This window comes from Esox lucius, chromosome 3 (genome assembly GCF_011004845.1).
Source record: "Esox lucius isolate fEsoLuc1 chromosome 3, fEsoLuc1.pri, whole genome shotgun sequence".
Lineage (NCBI taxonomy): Eukaryota > Metazoa > Chordata > Actinopteri > Esociformes > Esocidae > Esox > Esox lucius.
Window position 1 is genome coordinate 23,985,709 of NC_047571.1, and position 16,936 is coordinate 24,002,644.

Below are 16,936 nucleotides of genomic sequence, written 5' to 3' on the forward strand. Positions count from 1 at the left end.
GTTCCAGCATTTTGTCCTACTGATAATAGATGTTTTATAGTCTACCACACAGGACCAAATGGGTTTTGGGTTGTGTACATTATGTCCTGGCACTTCAACCCCAACCAACAACTGCTTAATGTTATGAAGTTACCACCATAAGCTACCGATGTTGCTGATTTGAACTCCAGAAAATCAATACATAATCAAGCCATAATGTTTATTGGAAGAAAAACATAAATACATATTGTTGGGTTTTAAAACAGTTTGCGCAGACAGCAAAACATTATATACAATCTTATTGATACATTATATACAACCAATTAAATGTTTGTATATGTCACAACACTGCCTATTGTAACCTTGTACGTCCAAGTCTGGAACTTTTACCAGACAGCAAAACTTCCAATATTCTTATTTTCCTTCATTTTAAGACATTTTATCAATATTTTTTATTTTAGAAAGTTACTGTAGATAACATATGAGAGCACCCACGGGAAGATCCAATTAAACTGTTCAGGTCTGTCTCAAATGGCCCGTTATTCCCTATCTAGTCCCTGTATTCCTAATCTTTTCTGTACTAAAATGTGCATACATTATGGGTGTAATATTGTAGTGCAGATTTCTTTCGGCATGGAGACCTAGTTCAATGACAGCCTGTAAAGTGTCCTAGTTCAATGACAGCCTGTAAGTGTCCTAGTTCAATGACAGCCTGTAAAGAGTCCTAGTTCAATGACAGCCTGTAAAGTGTCCAAGTTCAATGACAGCCTGTAAGAGTCCTAGTTCAATGACAGCCTGTAAAGAGTCCTAGTTCAATGACAGCCTGTAAAGTGTCCTAGTTCAATGACAGCCTGTAAGTGTCCTAGTTAAATGACAGCCTTTAAAGAGTCCTAGTTCAATGACAGCCTGTAAAGTGTTCTGGTTCAATGACAGCCTGTAAGTGTCCTAGTTAAATGACAGCCTGTAAAGAGTCCTAGTTCAATGACAGCCTATAAGTGTTCTGGTTCAATGACAGACTATAAGTGTTCTGGTTCAATGACAGCCTATAAGTGTCCTAGTTCAATGCCAGCCTGTAAAATGTACGGACCGGTATATGACCATTAGGTGGCTTGGATTTCAAAGGTTTGTAACCTAAATCGTGCTGGCACACAAATAGTCTTAAATACTAATAAAAATATATATTGTTCACATTTGATGCTTTTATCACTTTCTTTATCACTGAAATCCTGTAACAGATAAAGGGTTGTCAGTCAATTTAATAATGACATAATGACTGCATAGATCATTTAAAACTGTATTCTGAACACAAGGGACATACAGTGAGACATACAGATACTTCAGAAACATCAAATCAAAACGTCACCAAAGCAACAGAAAACACACTCTAACATAACACTTGTCCTGAAACATCCAGAGCTGTCCATTATGAAGGACTATACTAGCAAACTGAGCTTTCGACTGGAATGTCAAAACATATACCCTTTTATCACTACTGAGCTAGCCGTTACTAAAATGACATCTCAATTCTCTGATGACGGGGATAATGAAGATGTCTACATGCCGGCGGATGCGACATTAAGGCCTTTGAATGAACTACCGTGTATCTTGAGCCTGTGGGTCCTGTGGATAGTCAGAGACACAAAGACACAGTCACAGACCAGACACAGTCGCAGACCAGACACAGTCATAGACAGAGTCACAGACCAGACACAGTCACAGACCAGACACAGTCACAGACCAGACACAGAGTCACAGACCAGACACAGTCACAGACCAGACACAGTCATAGACACAGAGTCACAGACCAGACACAGACACAGTCACCGACCAGACACAGTCACAGACCAGACACAGTCATAGACACAGAGTCACAGACACAGTCACAGTCCAGACACAGTCACAGACACAGACACAGAGTCACAGACCAGACACAGACACAGTCACAGACCAGACAAAGTCACAGACCAGACACAGTCATAGACACAGAGTCACAGACCAAACACAGTCACAGACCAGACACAGTCATAGACACAAGAGTCACAGTTTCACAGTGTAAATATGTTGCTTGGCAACCCCTTCATCAATTAACCAACTAGACTAAAACTAAATGTGAAAGAAATATATACATTTAAACTGCAGTGATCTATGGGGGGAGTCTGTCAACTCGGAAGGTGACAGTTGGCAATAAAGATTTCACCAGTTTTTATACAGAAAAGTAGAGTCAACTTAATGACCACAACAAATCTTGGTATTCTCAACAGAACTTTTGTTATGTGAACAGACTCTAAATCAATCAAACGATCAGAGTTCAGGAGTATCTCACCTCTTGTGTGTCCTGCTGTTCCGAGCCTCTTTAGATTTGGTGAAGGTCACAGGATCACCTCCTTGGACCAGGTTGGCAAACTCCCTGTAACTCTCTGCTTTGAAAACAACCCTACAGAAAGAGTAACTCATGATTGGCTGGGAAGTCCCAGGGGGGAAAAAGGCCAGCATCAACTGGGAGAGGAGTAGTATTGTCATCAGGGATTTCCTGGTCTTATCCCAGTTTAGCAATTTCTTAAGTGGATTGGGCTTTTCCTAGGTCATCAGGTGAATGAGAGTACCCTCACATTCGTTGACTCACGCAACTTACTGTTTGGAAGAGCAGTGCGAGAAAAATATGAATGGCTAGGCGCAGAAGCCGAGGAGGAAAGCTTGCTACAATCTTCCACTCTCCTGAATCCATTGAGGCCATAGATATAATTGTATAGAATGAAAATTAAGTAAACTCAAGATAATCTGTTTGGACTGTAGAGTCAAGTAACAATATTAAGTAAACAAGTGTCAATCAAGTTGGTTCTACAAGAGACATTACATTCGGTAGAGTAGCTATAGCTGAATGCTCACTTGGACTGTGTCTCCCCTGCTTTGACTCTCATCCTGCGAACCAGGAACTTGTTTGGGTTGAAGAATGAGAAGTAGGAGTCACTATCCCACCGCAACCTGACTCTCAGCAGTTCTCCCAGGTCAACATCTGTTGTCAGCAGGAAAGATGATGTGGTGTTGGAACTCACACTAGACCTGAGAGGTAAGCAGTACAGTAACGTTATCACAGCAGTGTAATCGCTGTACCGTCAGTGAAATATGGCCTAGGGTTGTCCAGCGTTCTAACCTGCTTCCTTCACCATCCATCTCATCCAGCAGCATTGGGTTAAATTTCACCCGGCAGTAAATCATAGCACACTAATTTATACTATATTTCTCAGACTTCTCTGTCCTGCCAGTACAGCACAGAATTCCCCCAAATTGTCTATTTAAGATGTTTGTAACAAAGTGCTACATTCCCTAGGAAGCAGCTGAACATTTAGCAGATGTGCTTACAGAACCAGTTGGACGTCTTCTTTCTCTCCATGTGTTCCAAACAAAGACACTTTGATTGGTTGCTCGTTCAGAGTTAGGTTCTGCTGGTTGAAGACATGGAACTTCATCTGGTAGTGGAAGACTGGGGGTGGAAGGACAGGGCTTTTGTTAGACCTTCACTTTGACAACACTTTATTTTATAAAGTGGTGTTAGTATTCAGCCACACGTTCTTGGCACTCAGTGACTATCATGTTTTTCACATAAACTTGTCAGGTGCGTTAGAAGTTTGTCATGGTTGTTTTGATGTAATAATTACAGCGAATATAGGACCAAAAACGACTTTAACTGTCAAACTGATTCACCCAACGTCAACCGTGAGGGAAAATCCCAGGTATTGTTCAGTTTTGTAGCAGAGTGAGCGCTAACCATCTCACCTTTATAGGGCATGGTGGCACCAGTCTTCAGGTACATCTTGTTGCTCCGGGTGGTCCGTATCTTGTTGATGCCGTAGCCCAAGTTGTTACAGCGGTTCTTGCGGCAGCTGAGACACAGGCCCCTGTTGAAGGCGTCTTTCGAGCTGCAGCGGTAGGCCATGCTCTGCTGCTGCTGGTTCACCAGCGAGTCGATGAACAGGTGCACGGAACGCTCATGTGAGCACTTTAAGAGCTGATCAAAGTCTGTGAGGAAAGTTAGGAAATTACGGGGACGTCCGCTAGTTTTCGCTTCCCACAAAGCCTTTGGAGGAAGGTGTGAAAAGAGACGTCCAGTTCATCAAACTACTGCAGTAAATGCTTTACGTCACCGACAAATGTGGACCATTTGGGTCACTGAGCAGAACGGACGTACGATGTGAGAGGTCAAACCAATGTGAAGACAAATACACAATTACAAACACCTTAAAATTACAGTTATTGGGTTAATGAGATTGTTGTTTGGATTTCTTATGTGTCCCGTAAAGCATTTAATTCTCCAAAATGTTTCATTATTTTGTATAGGAGGGGTGGACAAAACAACGTCACATTAGGTTGATTGCGAATCAGCATTAATCTATGTCAACTATAAGAGGTCTGACAATTAGCACTTTGCTATTTTAGTTTGCGAAGTAACATGAGGCAACTAACCGAGTTTCGAAAGGAACCAAATACTCAGTTCCCGAATTGCAGGTGAATTGGTCAGAAAAACTGCTAAATGATTCAATGGGTCAGAGAAAACACTGACAGCACATGCCAAACATGGACAAACTGAACTGGTAAAGATTAACAGTGGTCGCAAGTGGAAGCTGACCGAACAGGGATAGACAGACACTTAACACGATTGTTGCTCAATGCCCGAAAAACAGATCTGTTATGGCATAGGCAGCCATTTGATCCAATGATTGAGCCGCATGGTCCTATAACGGCCAAGGAAAATGAGGCCATGTTACTGGGTCTTTGATATTAATATATTGTTATAGTGTTTCCGTTATTTTGTCCACCAACGGTGTATCGTACATCAGGAAGAACCTGCCATAATTACCTGCTCTCTCCCAGTAAAATGAATCTGGTGCAAAAAGCAAAAGCCTCAGTCTAATTGAAACCGCAACTAGAATCTGAAAAACAACAGCCTACGCCTTCGTACACCGCGGCCATCCAGCGCCGGAGAGGTTTTGTGGGAGTCTGAATCAAGCACGGGGTCAACTCACGGTACATGCCAAAGTTCTTCATCATTTGCAGTGTGTCCTGGAGAGAGCACCCTGGCTGTGCCGTTCCTCCGTTGGGGTAGATGTCCACGTGGCCCACGGGTCTCTGGATGCCGATGCTGAGGTCTGGTGACCCCATGATGTTGGTGTGGAGGACGTCCACGAATTTGGCATCGCCAGGGGACAGGCGGTTTGCGTGCTCTGCGTACTCAAAGAGAGGGCCAGCCGGGTCCAGGCCTGACAAAGAGGCCGGATGTTAGTGCACTACCGTGCTAAGATACTAAGATGATATCGGATAATAACTGCTCTGCTGTAAAGGCTTTATATGCCTCTATGATATTGTGCGGCACCTATTTCTTTGTTATACTACATACTCTAGAGCTCCCCATACACTATCTGCCTCTGTTCTGGTCCTAACAACATCTGTACATACTATAAACATTAAACTGCAAACCACAGGTCTGACAATAAAAACTGTTCTAATTGCGTTGTTAACCTAATAGCAATAAGGCACCTCGGGTTGTGGTATATTGCCAGTATAGCAGGGCTAAGGGCTGTGTCCAGACACTCTGTGTTGCGTCATGCTTAAGAACAGCCCTTATTTGTGACATATCAACCACACACTGCATCATGATGCCTTTCTGGTCCAGGCTTCCTGAGCGTCAGAGTTAATATTGATCCAGGGACCACTGATCTTGTTTTCCTACCTGAACCAGACATTATAATGTTTGTAAAGCAGGCTCAAGGGAATTTCAATTACAGGATCCTGGATGTCAAAGAGGCCCCGTCAATCACCATGTCCTCTGTGTCCAGATATGGGTTAGTCTTGGCCAGTGCCTTCTGGCCAGTGCCTTCTGGGACTGTTCTGTGATGGTAAACACACTGATGAGCCAAAATATTATGACCACCTGCCTAATATGTTGTTGGTCTTCTACATACCACCAATACAACACCACCCCACCGAGGCATGGACTCTACAAGACCCCCAAAGTTGTCCTGTGGTATCTGCGAGGTGGAGCCGCCATGGATTGGACTTGCTGGTCCAGTACATCCCACAAATGCTCAATCAGACTGAGATCTGGGGATTTTGGAGGCCAGGGCGACACCTAGAACTCTTCAACATGTTCCTCAAACCATTCCCGAACAATGTGTTCAGTGTGGCAGGGCACATCATCCTGCTGAATAGGTCACTGCCATCAGGGAACACCACTGCACTGAAGGGGTGTATCTGATCTGCAATGATGTTTAGGTAGGTGGCACGTGTCAAATTGATGTCCAAATGAATGCCTGGACCCAGGGTTTCCCAGCAGAACATCGCCCAGATCATCACACTCCCTCCACCGGCTTGTCATCTTCCCACAGTGCATCCTGGTGCCATCACTTCCCCAGGTAAACAACACACACATACACGGCCGCCCACGTGATACAAAAGCAAACGGGACTCATCGGACCAGGCAACCTTCATCCACTGCTCCAAGGTCCAGTTTGCAGCTACGCAGACCCATATGCAGCAGGGAGCGATACACTGTGTGTTGTGACACACTCCTCCCAGAACCATCATTAACATTTTCAGTGACTTGTGCCACAGTAGACCTTCTGTCAGTTCGGACCAGACAGGATAGCCTTCGTTGCCCTCATGCATCAATGAGCCTTGGACACCCAACACCTAATCCCTGGCTTTTGGTTTGTCCCTCCTCGGACCACTGTTGGTAGGTACTCACCACTGCTGACCGGGAGCACCCCATAAGCCTTGCCGTTTCAAAGATGCTCTGACCCAGGCGTCGGGTCTTTCCTCAGGTCTTTACAGGTCTTTTGTCTTGCCCAGTTCTCCTGCATCCAACACGTTGACTACGAGAGCTGATTGCTCACTAACCATGTACTCTACCCAGAGCTTGTCACATGATCAATGTTATTCACTTCATGGATGTAGCACAAAATTCTGGGCCCTGTACATAGGCGGTCTCTGAGGGCCCCTCCCCACTTTATTCAAGATTCAAACATTTTCGAGGGCCCCTCTACACATTAGGGCCCTATATACTTAGTACCCCTTTTCCCCCCAGTCCAACGCCCCTGATTCACTTCACCTATGAGTGGTCATAATCTTTTGGCTCATCAGCGTATATGCTCCTGCCCCTACTGGACTCTTAGTCCTACCTACCAGTAATCCTGTTGACCTTGTTGTTGGTCAGGTTCCCAGCAACGCCTGCGACGTGTGCTCCCAGGCTATAACCCAGCATGTGCAGGTTGGCCAGGTCATACTTCAGATCCACCTGAGAAAAGGGAACAGCAGGCCACTTTCAGATACAGCTTAGATGGACAAACATTTACAATAGGAATAAAACAGAATGAATAACCATGTGGACAATGGTTTTGTACTTACCTCAGATGCCATACAACAATCAACTATTTATAAAATCAAATGACTAATTCCCCTGGTTTATTTTAAGTGCACACTCTGAAACACCAGCCTCTTCTCACCCCTTACTATCTCCCCCAAGCAAATATGGAGCAACGACCTTGCAAGCAGAGCACTTTGAGCAACCGGGAAAAAAGGCCACATGAATCCAAAATATTATTATTGTATCATCCTATTATCCTTATTGAATTTCCCACCTCTAGCCAGTGGATAAGCCTGGCTATGTCCCTTCCAACCAGCCTGGTGTTGCCAGCAGAACTGGGGTAGTGAAGCTGGGCCCTGTCAAGCCAGTCAACAACTATGACGTTGGATTCGGGCACACGCTCAAACAGGGCTGTTACCAGCTTGTGGATCCAGCTCTCAAACAGACCAGACACCTGGAATACAGGACAGGAATATAAATGTACTACATATTAGTCCGTAAAGTAAACCAATTGACTAAAATTGGCGGTATATGGTGCATTTTGGATTTTATTGATAATTGATATACGATGTGCTATGGCCAGGTTATACTTCTACTCTACAGACAGATACTTACTGACCAACCATGTATGATGGCAAAAGTGGGTCGACTTTTGTTAAAGCCACAGTGTGCCACTGAGTCCTTAATCCCAGGCACCAAGTAACACAGATCTTCCTCTGGCTCTTCAGCTGAGCGTACTGAGAATTTGGTCTTTATGTCAGTGTAGTCACCTATCCAGTCAGTACTGTTGCCTGGAGGGGGAAAAGAACAGACTCAATGCACGGTCCTATTATTTAACAACTCTTCCTAAAAAGTGTATTATCGGCCTTCAAAGATGCAGGTTTCAAAATTCCAATTATTGAGGGTTGAACCAAATAGTAACGCGAGGAGAAATACTAAGAACTGGTATTTCCCTTCTCAAATACGGGTAAAAAACTCATAAACAGCAAAATGGATAACTATATGTTTATTGCAATGAAACTGGATTTGATTACTCGTCTGCTTTAGGTAAGCTTTAACTGAATGTGCCATTACGAGTTTGTTTCTTTGCACAATGAACGAACTTAACGCAATCTTTCATGTTCACCCAAAACCCAAATTTCATTTATTTGAAGCTGGCACAACGGGTATGCAACGTTCACGTGCTAGTGGAGTGATCGGATTCTCCAAGGAAATATAATGACATATCACACTGGAATTACAGGGGGAAACTTTGAGGGTGATTTTTGCTATCAGAGTTGCCATCTACTTCTTATAACGTTTATTTGCTTTAAGAGCATTATACATTAATTGTATAAAGTTTGCAATCAAGAGTGTTGTCTACAGTTAAAACGAGTTGTATACTGCACCTCAGCCATACATTGTCAAGTAAGTACAAATGATGAATATAATCATTAATATTGAATCGCGTTACTTTCCTTCTGAGCAAGTGTGTCAGCATGATGTAGCTACTGTAGCCAATTAATCATTAGGACATATTTGTAGATAGGCCTATTACATTTAACTGAATCAGAATGGATAAACGGACGAGAGAATAACGTAATCGCGCAACTTACTGATAGCAGAAGTTTCTGTGATGTAGATCTCACATGTAGACTTGACAATACAAATCACAATAATGAACAAAATGGTAATATCTTTTCCCATAGTACAATCAGTTCAACTGAATTAAAAAACTTTCCAAACACCAAATACTTTTTTCAACTATCAGTTGTATTCAGCTACTTGTGAAAGTACATTTGTATTCGAAATACGATATTATTTATGAAGTACTCAAGTTCCAAACTGTATATTTATACCGGCCCTGTTCACGCATGTAAATGAAAACCATTTTAATTGGTCTAAACCATGGAGGCGCGGATAACCTCACCAAATCCGGACAATGTCAACCAATCACATGGCTCTTTAGCTGAGACCATCGGTTTTCCGAGTATTCGGTTGATGTTGGTGGCACGCTAGTCCTTAATAGATTTACGGTGAGCATATATCACTGTTAGCAAGTATTTACCAATCACTGGTGTAGGAGTAACTTACTTTAGTAGACACCAACTTATATTGCATTAAGGCCTAGAAAATGTAATTTTTACATTTGAAGAATACATGTAAAAGCCAATTATAATAACTTTTGTATCGATCATATATTCCCTCTGTTCTCGTGGCAAGAAAACAACATAACATGCACGTGCTCCATGCTTCCACAGCCATTGGCTTTACACACTTTCCATGATGTTACCACGTGTGGGAAGTTTTGTCTCTGATGTCCTGCAAGTGTACTTCAGTTTACACAGACCGGGACTCCTGGAACATCAAACAGACCTCAAACAAGTGAATAGGCGTTTAATATTGGATACATTCCCTCAGTGTTGTAAACTGGCTTATCAGTAGCAAACATCGGTCTAAAATAAGCACTTTGAAATATGTATAATTGTTTTTCAATAATTCCTGAATATTTCTCCACTATCGTTCGCAACCATTGCACAGGCAGCTCTGTTGAAATACCAGACAAAATGTTTGGACTCACTCAATTGGCATCTCATGATGTCAGTCATGCCAGAAGATAGAAGACTACTGAGGAATTTAAACTAATATATTAGAATTGAGTAAGTATACTGAATTTCATTAGTCACAGTGAATTTTAGGTGTAGCATATGTACATTAAATATATCAAAACAATACTTTATTTTCATTATTTGTTTGATTGAATACCTTTGTCAGTTCAGAGAAAAACAAACATTGTTCACACATTAACATTATAAAATCATGATGTTTATCACTAAAAGAGATATTTCCAATGTTTCATAAATTACCTATTGATTTATTTCATTTCAATCTACAAGCAGTCACATTATAGTAAATGATCAGCCTGCTCATTTGCCTAGTACAAATGTTATGTTTACCGGGAATGACATTCATGCTAATGACTGGTCATATAGAAGTATCTGCTTCCTCTAAACTTAATTGTAACTTTTGCTCAGGGGTTAATCTGTTACCCCTTTCAGAGGGATTTATCATGTAATATTTCTGACCTGGAATGGTTCCACCAGCATGGCACCCCAAAAGGTTCAAAAATGTACCTTTTTATTGTGTTATAATAAAGTCTGGTTTAAAAACAGAAATCTCAAAGTGTAGCCAGCTGCTATTGAGTTTGATTCACATCAAATAAATCATAATTAGTTGTGCTGGATCTGGTAGATGCCAACCCATGAAGAACAGTTTCTAAAACTTGAGTTTAACTAAGGCTCTGGCCTGTCTTAGGAGTAAAGGTATATGGTACACTATCAGAAAATAGGGTATACAACTTTGTACCATTTTCTGATATTTTTTCTAACATATTGCAGAATTTCTTGATTCCTATGAATTCTGTGCCCCTGCCTTGTTATATTTACCCTGTCTTATATTTGCGTTTTTAAATATATTTCACATGGAATTTGGTCACATCTTTTTGTGGCCATCCTATCAAAATGGTTCCAAGAGTGGGGCAAGGTCAGCTAAGGTCAGTGTTCATGACTCAAAAATGGGATTCAAGACAGTGTAGGAAGGCAGAAACCACTGCTCACTAAGAAGAAAATGAATGATGAGTGAAGATTGCTAGGCACTTGGATGATCCCCAAGACTTCTGGAGCAATGTTCTATGTACAGATGAGTATTAGTGTAGGAGTTAGAAACCCAATGCATTCTAGTAACGCAGTTCCTGGGCCCAGTTGTTCAGTAGTAATCTGATTGGATTTCAGCTACTGGATTGGTTTATATCTTGAAAATGTGTTGTTCAAAAGACTGGAAAGGTTTTGCATTACAAAAAACAGCCAAGTGGAACATCTCACAACTAATTAGATTCATTGGCAACAGGTCATTAACATGATTGGGTATAAAAAGAGCATCCCAGAGAGGATGAGGGGGTTCACCACTCTGTGAAAGAATGCGCAGGCAAATTGTGCGACAATTTAAGAATACTTTTCCTCAATGTAAAACTGCAAAGAGTTTGGGGATCTCAATCTATGGTACATAATATCATTAAAAGATTCAATTAATCCAGAGAAATCTCTGTATGCAAGGGACAAGGCTGAAAACCAATATTGGATGGCCATGATCTTCGGGCCCTCAGGCAGCACGGCATTAAAAACACACATGATTCTGTTGTGCAGGGCTGGCCAACCCTGTTCCTGGTGAGCCACAGTCCTGTAGGTTTTCTCTTCAGCCTCATTTGTGACTAACCTGAGTCTGCTTTTCATCCAACTACTTATTAGAATCAGGTGTGCTGAATTAGAGTTGGAGAGAAAAACTACAGGACTGTGGCTCTCCAGGAACAGGGTTGGCCAGCCCTGCTGTAGTGGTAATCACTGCATGGGCTCAGGAACACTTGTCTTTGAACAAAGTTTGTCGCTGCATCCACAATGCAAGTTAAAACTCTACCATGCAAAGAAGAAACCAGATATAAACAAGATCATAGGACCGAGATCATTTAAAATGGACTGATGGAACATGTTTTTCAGTGAAGGCCTTGCTTATATTGGCAAGACAATTCCAAACCACATTCTGCACGTATTACAACAGCATGACTCTGTAGTAAGAGTCCGGGTGCTAAACTGGCCTGCCTGCAGTCCAGACCTGTCCCCCACTGAAAACATTTGGTGCATTATGAAACGACAAATTGCAACAAAGGAGGTCCTGAAATGTTTCGCAGGTGAAATCCTATATTAAGCAAGAATTGGAAAGCATTTCACTTTCAAAACTACAGCAATTAGTCTCCTCAGTTCCCAAACGGTGTTCTTAAAATAGTAGTTGCAACACAGTAATAAACAGGCCCCTGTCCTTTTTTTAAACATATTGCTGGCATCAAATTCAAAATGGGCAATTTCTATGGTTCAACATTTGATATGTACAGTGGGGAGAACAAGTATTTGATACACTGCCGATTTTGCAGGTTTCCCTACTTACAAAGCATGTAGAGGTCTGTAATTTTTATCATAGGTACACTTCAACTGTGAGAGACGGAATCTAAAACAAAAATCCAGAAAATCATATTGTATGATTTTTAAATAATTAATTTGCTTTCTATTGCATGACATAAGTATTTGATCACCTACCAACCAGTAAGAATTCTGGCTCTCATAGACCTGTTAGTTTTTCTTTTAAGAAGCCCTCCTGTTCTCTACTCATTACCTGTATTAACTGCTCCTGTTTGAACTAGTTACCTGTATAAAAGACACCTGTCCACACACTCAATCAAACAGACTCCAACCTCTCCACAATGGCCAAGTCCAGAGAGCTGTGTAAGGACACCAGGGATAAAATTGTAGATCTGCACAAGGCTGGGATGGGCTACAGGACAATAAACAAGCAGCTTGGTGAGAAGGCAACAACTGTTAGAAAATGGAAGAAGTTCAAGATGACGGTCAATCTCCCTCGGTCTGGGGCACCATGCAAGATCTCACCTCGTGGGGCATCAATGATCACGAGGAAGGTTAGGGATCAGCCCAGAATTACACAACAGGACCTGGTCAATGACCTGAAGAGACCTGGGACCACAGTCTCAAAGAAAACCATTAGTAACACACTACACCGTCATGGATTAAAATCCTGCAGCGCATTCAAGGTCCCCCTGCTCAAGCCAGCCGCATGTCCAGGCCTGTCTGAAGTTTGCCAATGACCATCTGGATGATCCAGAGGAGGAATGGGAGAAGATCATGTGGGCTGATGAGGCAAAAATAGAGCTTTTTGGTCTAAACTCCACTCGCCGTGTTTGGAGGAAGAAGAAGGATGAGTACAACCCCAAGAACATCATCCCAACTGTGAAGCATGGAGGTGGAAACATCATTCTTTGGGGATGCTTTTCTGCAAAGGGGACAGGACGACCGCACCGTATTGAGGGGAGAATGGATGGGGCCATGCATCGCAAGATCTTGGCCAACAACCTCCTTCCCTCAGTAAGAGCATTGAAGATGGGTCGTGGCTGGGTCTTCCAGCATGAAAACGACACAAAACATACAGCCAGGGCAACTAAGGAGTGGCCCCGTAACTAGCATCTCAAGGTCCTGGAGTGGCCTAGCCAGTCTCCAGACCTGAACCCAATAGAAAATCTTTGGATGGAGCTGAAAGTCCGTATTGCCCAGCGACAGCCCCAAAACCTGAAGGATCTGGAGATGGTCTGTATGGAGAAGTGGGCCAAAATCCCTGCTGCAGTGTGTGCAAACCTGGTCAAGAACTACAAGAAACGTATGATCTCTGTAACTGCAAACAATGGTTTCTGTTCCAAATATTAAGTTCTGCTTTTCTGATGTATCAAATACTTGCAATAATGCAATAATATGCAAATGTATTATTTAAAAATCATACAATGTGATTTTCTGGATTTTTGTTTTAAATTCCGTCACTCACCGTTGAAGAGTACCTATGATAAAAATTACAGACTTCTACATGCTACAAGTGGGAAAATCTGCAAAATCAGCAGTGTATCAAATACTTGTTCTCCCCACTGTAGTCCCATGTCGAGCACTGGTAATCCAATCTTGAAAAGTTTGTATCTGGACGAGGGTGATCCAATCCAGTGTTGCTTTGAAAAACTGGTACAAAAGTAAGATAGATTACCTGATCCTGGATAGCAAAACATGGGATTTACAAAACTGGATCATTCACTTTTAAAACAACTGGGCCTTGGAGTATCCTTTCTTTTGTATTTAATCCAACATCGCCCTCTGCTGTTGATCTGAATCGTGAAAGGACTTGAAATGTGGCAGTGTGGTGCGAATACAACAATCTCACCCTCAAAATCAGACAACACTGCTAATTGTTGATCTCAGGAAAGGGAACAACCCTACCCAGATCGACGGGATGAAGTGGAGCGGTAAAGAGCTTCCTCTGTGTCCCCACCACACCAGTAAACTAACATAGTCCACACACACACTGAGACAACTAGTGCATGAGTCTCTTCCTCCACAGGAGACTGAACAGATCATGCATTGGCCCTAAGGTCTTCAGTTCTACAGCTGCACCACTAAGAACATCTTAACATTTTATTTGTGGACTTGAAACCATTGTATAGAAGAATATGACACAATCTTCCCTTTTCTGTCAGTCCAACTGACCAGTAGATGGCAATATAATTGGTTTTATCACATTGCCTTAATAATCAAATATCTTTGTGTTCTAGCCCTTCAGGATTGAATACATGCAGACAGAATATTCAAGAAATTGCTCTATTATTACTTGTAGCTAGAGTGGATTCTTGCTCATACTTACTGTGAGTTACTGTGTCTACAACCCAGTTGAGAACCATTCCTGCTATGTTTCTGTTCCACTTTCAGCCTACTTTTTTGTGTAGCTAGGACTAGAGTGCTAAATGTCAAAATACCATCTGTTGACTGTTTAAAAGAAATGAAAATTTATGAAAAAAGTTTTTTTTGACAGAGATTTAATAACAATACATCAAATTACAAAAAGTATTTTTGTTTGAATTAATAAAAGACAAACAGAGTAAAAAAGACAGTCACAACCCAAAAGAAAAACCAGCAGAACACAAATGAAGATCCCCATTGGATAACTTGTGCATGTAAGTGGAGTGAGTTTGACCCCATCTAATGTGACCACTAGATGACACTGCTTTCTATATTTTTACATAGAGAAATTACAAAGCCTGCTGCCTGTCTGTCAGGACAGAGCTTGCGCTGACCCCATTCTGATACTGTCTGCATCTTGGACCAAAATGGAAACGTCATCATTAGGTGTCTGTTGACCGACACCAGTTTTGAGGCCAAGATGACTAGGCCTAAACCTTGATAAACCAGAAGTAAAAGTATTGGTTACACTTTATTTGGACAGTTAAAATTACCACTTGTATATGCACTGAAAATATTCATAATTTATTATCAAACACTCATTTATTTTTAAGATATATACAAATTGGAGGATGTACACACGTGTGCAGCATTTCTAGAGACATTTCTGGCGATATTTTCAGACACCTCTTGGGATATTTCTGGGGACACCTCTGAGGACATGTCTGTGGTCATTTCTGGAGACCTTTCTGTGGTCTTTTCTGGGGACAATTCAGTCTCTCTACTATCAAAACTACAGCCTGAAATCATAGAGTTGGATTGGTCCTGTATTAACTCCTCACTGTCCTCTAATAAATAATTTACCTCAGGGAGACTGACAGACAAGTACATGGACAGGATGAGTTACTTCAGGGAGACTGACAGACAAGTATATGGACAGGATGAGTTACTTCAGGGAGACTGACAGACCAGTACATGGACAGGATGAGTTACTTCAGGGAGACTGACAGACCAGTACATGGACAGGATGAGTTACTTCAGGGAGACTGACAGACCAGTACATGGACAGGATGAGTTACTTCAGGGAGACTGTCAGACCAGCACATGGACAGGATGAGTTCATTACTGTTTCTCTACCACCTTATGTCGTAGCCTCAAAATAGAAGTGATTAGAATGATGACAGACAGACAGACATGACCGATCCAAACAAAAATACATTCTGTGTTCCGTACAACCTATTTAGTCCTGGACTCTTAATCTGTAGCCAGGAAACCAGACCAGTCATGAAGCCATTTTCCAATTCTTATTACATATCAGGTGGATGTAGTCCCGGTACATTCCATTCCTAAAGACCTTTTCTAACTGGAGTTCTAGCCTAGGGTGTGAAAGAGGGCTGAGTTTAATCAACAGTGGCAGAGCTGTGCTATACGTGTGTGTGTCATAACCCTTGTTTACATGCTGTATGTATACAAATGTTGATCCATCAACATGGCATATGTTACTGAGCAGTGGCTCACATTCTTACTCACAAATACAAACACAGAAACACACACAAAAGTATTTATACAAACACACACACACACACACGTATTTCTATCAATGCAGGGACCAGAAAAAATAAAAAAACCCATGTTCTCTAATCCTGAACCTAACCTTAACTTAACCCAACCCTAACCTCAATAAACTAACCACATTTTTGTCAAACTCTAACTTAGCCCTAATGTCTAACCCTAACTCATAATGCCTAAACCTTAAAGTAATCTTAATTTTAACACTACCCCTAATTGTAAATTTGACCCTAACGCTAAGCCAGAAATGGACTCCTCATGGTTCAAATATGGTTAGTTTCTTAATGTTTTACTATCCTTGTGAGGACTTGTGGGTCCTAATCCCATCTGTTAAAACAAAAATACACTCATACATTAACATACCCTCACACACTGAATCCATTCCCATAGCTTTTGTGTGTAAACTTAGATGTACTTTAGTTGTTGGACCCAAGGTGGCCTGGCTGCTTTTAGGGGAGTTTTTACCATACAAGGAGAAGAGGAGTTCAGCAGAGTTTCCTGTGGGAGGGTTTTGTTTTCCTCTCTCTCTCTCTGGTTCTCTCCTCTTTCTCACAAACCCTATTCTCTCTCTTGGTTATTCTATATCTCTCACTCTCTCGCTCTGTTGAGGAGAACGGTACATTCACATCTCAAGTCACAACTGGTCTAATTCTGTAAACATCACAACATATGTTAACAGTTCTCTTATATCACCGTTTCAGTCATTTATAATAGCAAAGTC

General features: G+C 41.8%; 1 protein-coding gene across 1 annotated transcript; it reads right to left on the minus strand.

Annotated features, from left to right (window-relative positions):
* Positions 1-184: 184 nt before the first annotated feature.
* Positions 185-9,117, minus strand: LOC105022495 (lipoprotein lipase). Its single transcript, XM_010890971.5, has 10 exons — positions 8,932-9,117; positions 7,952-8,127; positions 7,611-7,790; positions 7,156-7,267; positions 5,001-5,234; positions 3,754-3,996; positions 3,340-3,460; positions 2,866-3,039; positions 2,303-2,413; positions 185-1,599 (listed from the first exon to the last, which is right to left on the minus strand). Exons 1-10 carry the CDS (start codon positions 9,020-9,022, stop codon positions 1,533-1,535), a joined length of 1,509 nt encoding a protein of 502 aa, XP_010889273.1. The 5' UTR covers positions 9,023-9,117; the 3' UTR covers positions 185-1,532.
* Positions 9,118-16,936: the final 7,819 nt, after the last annotated feature.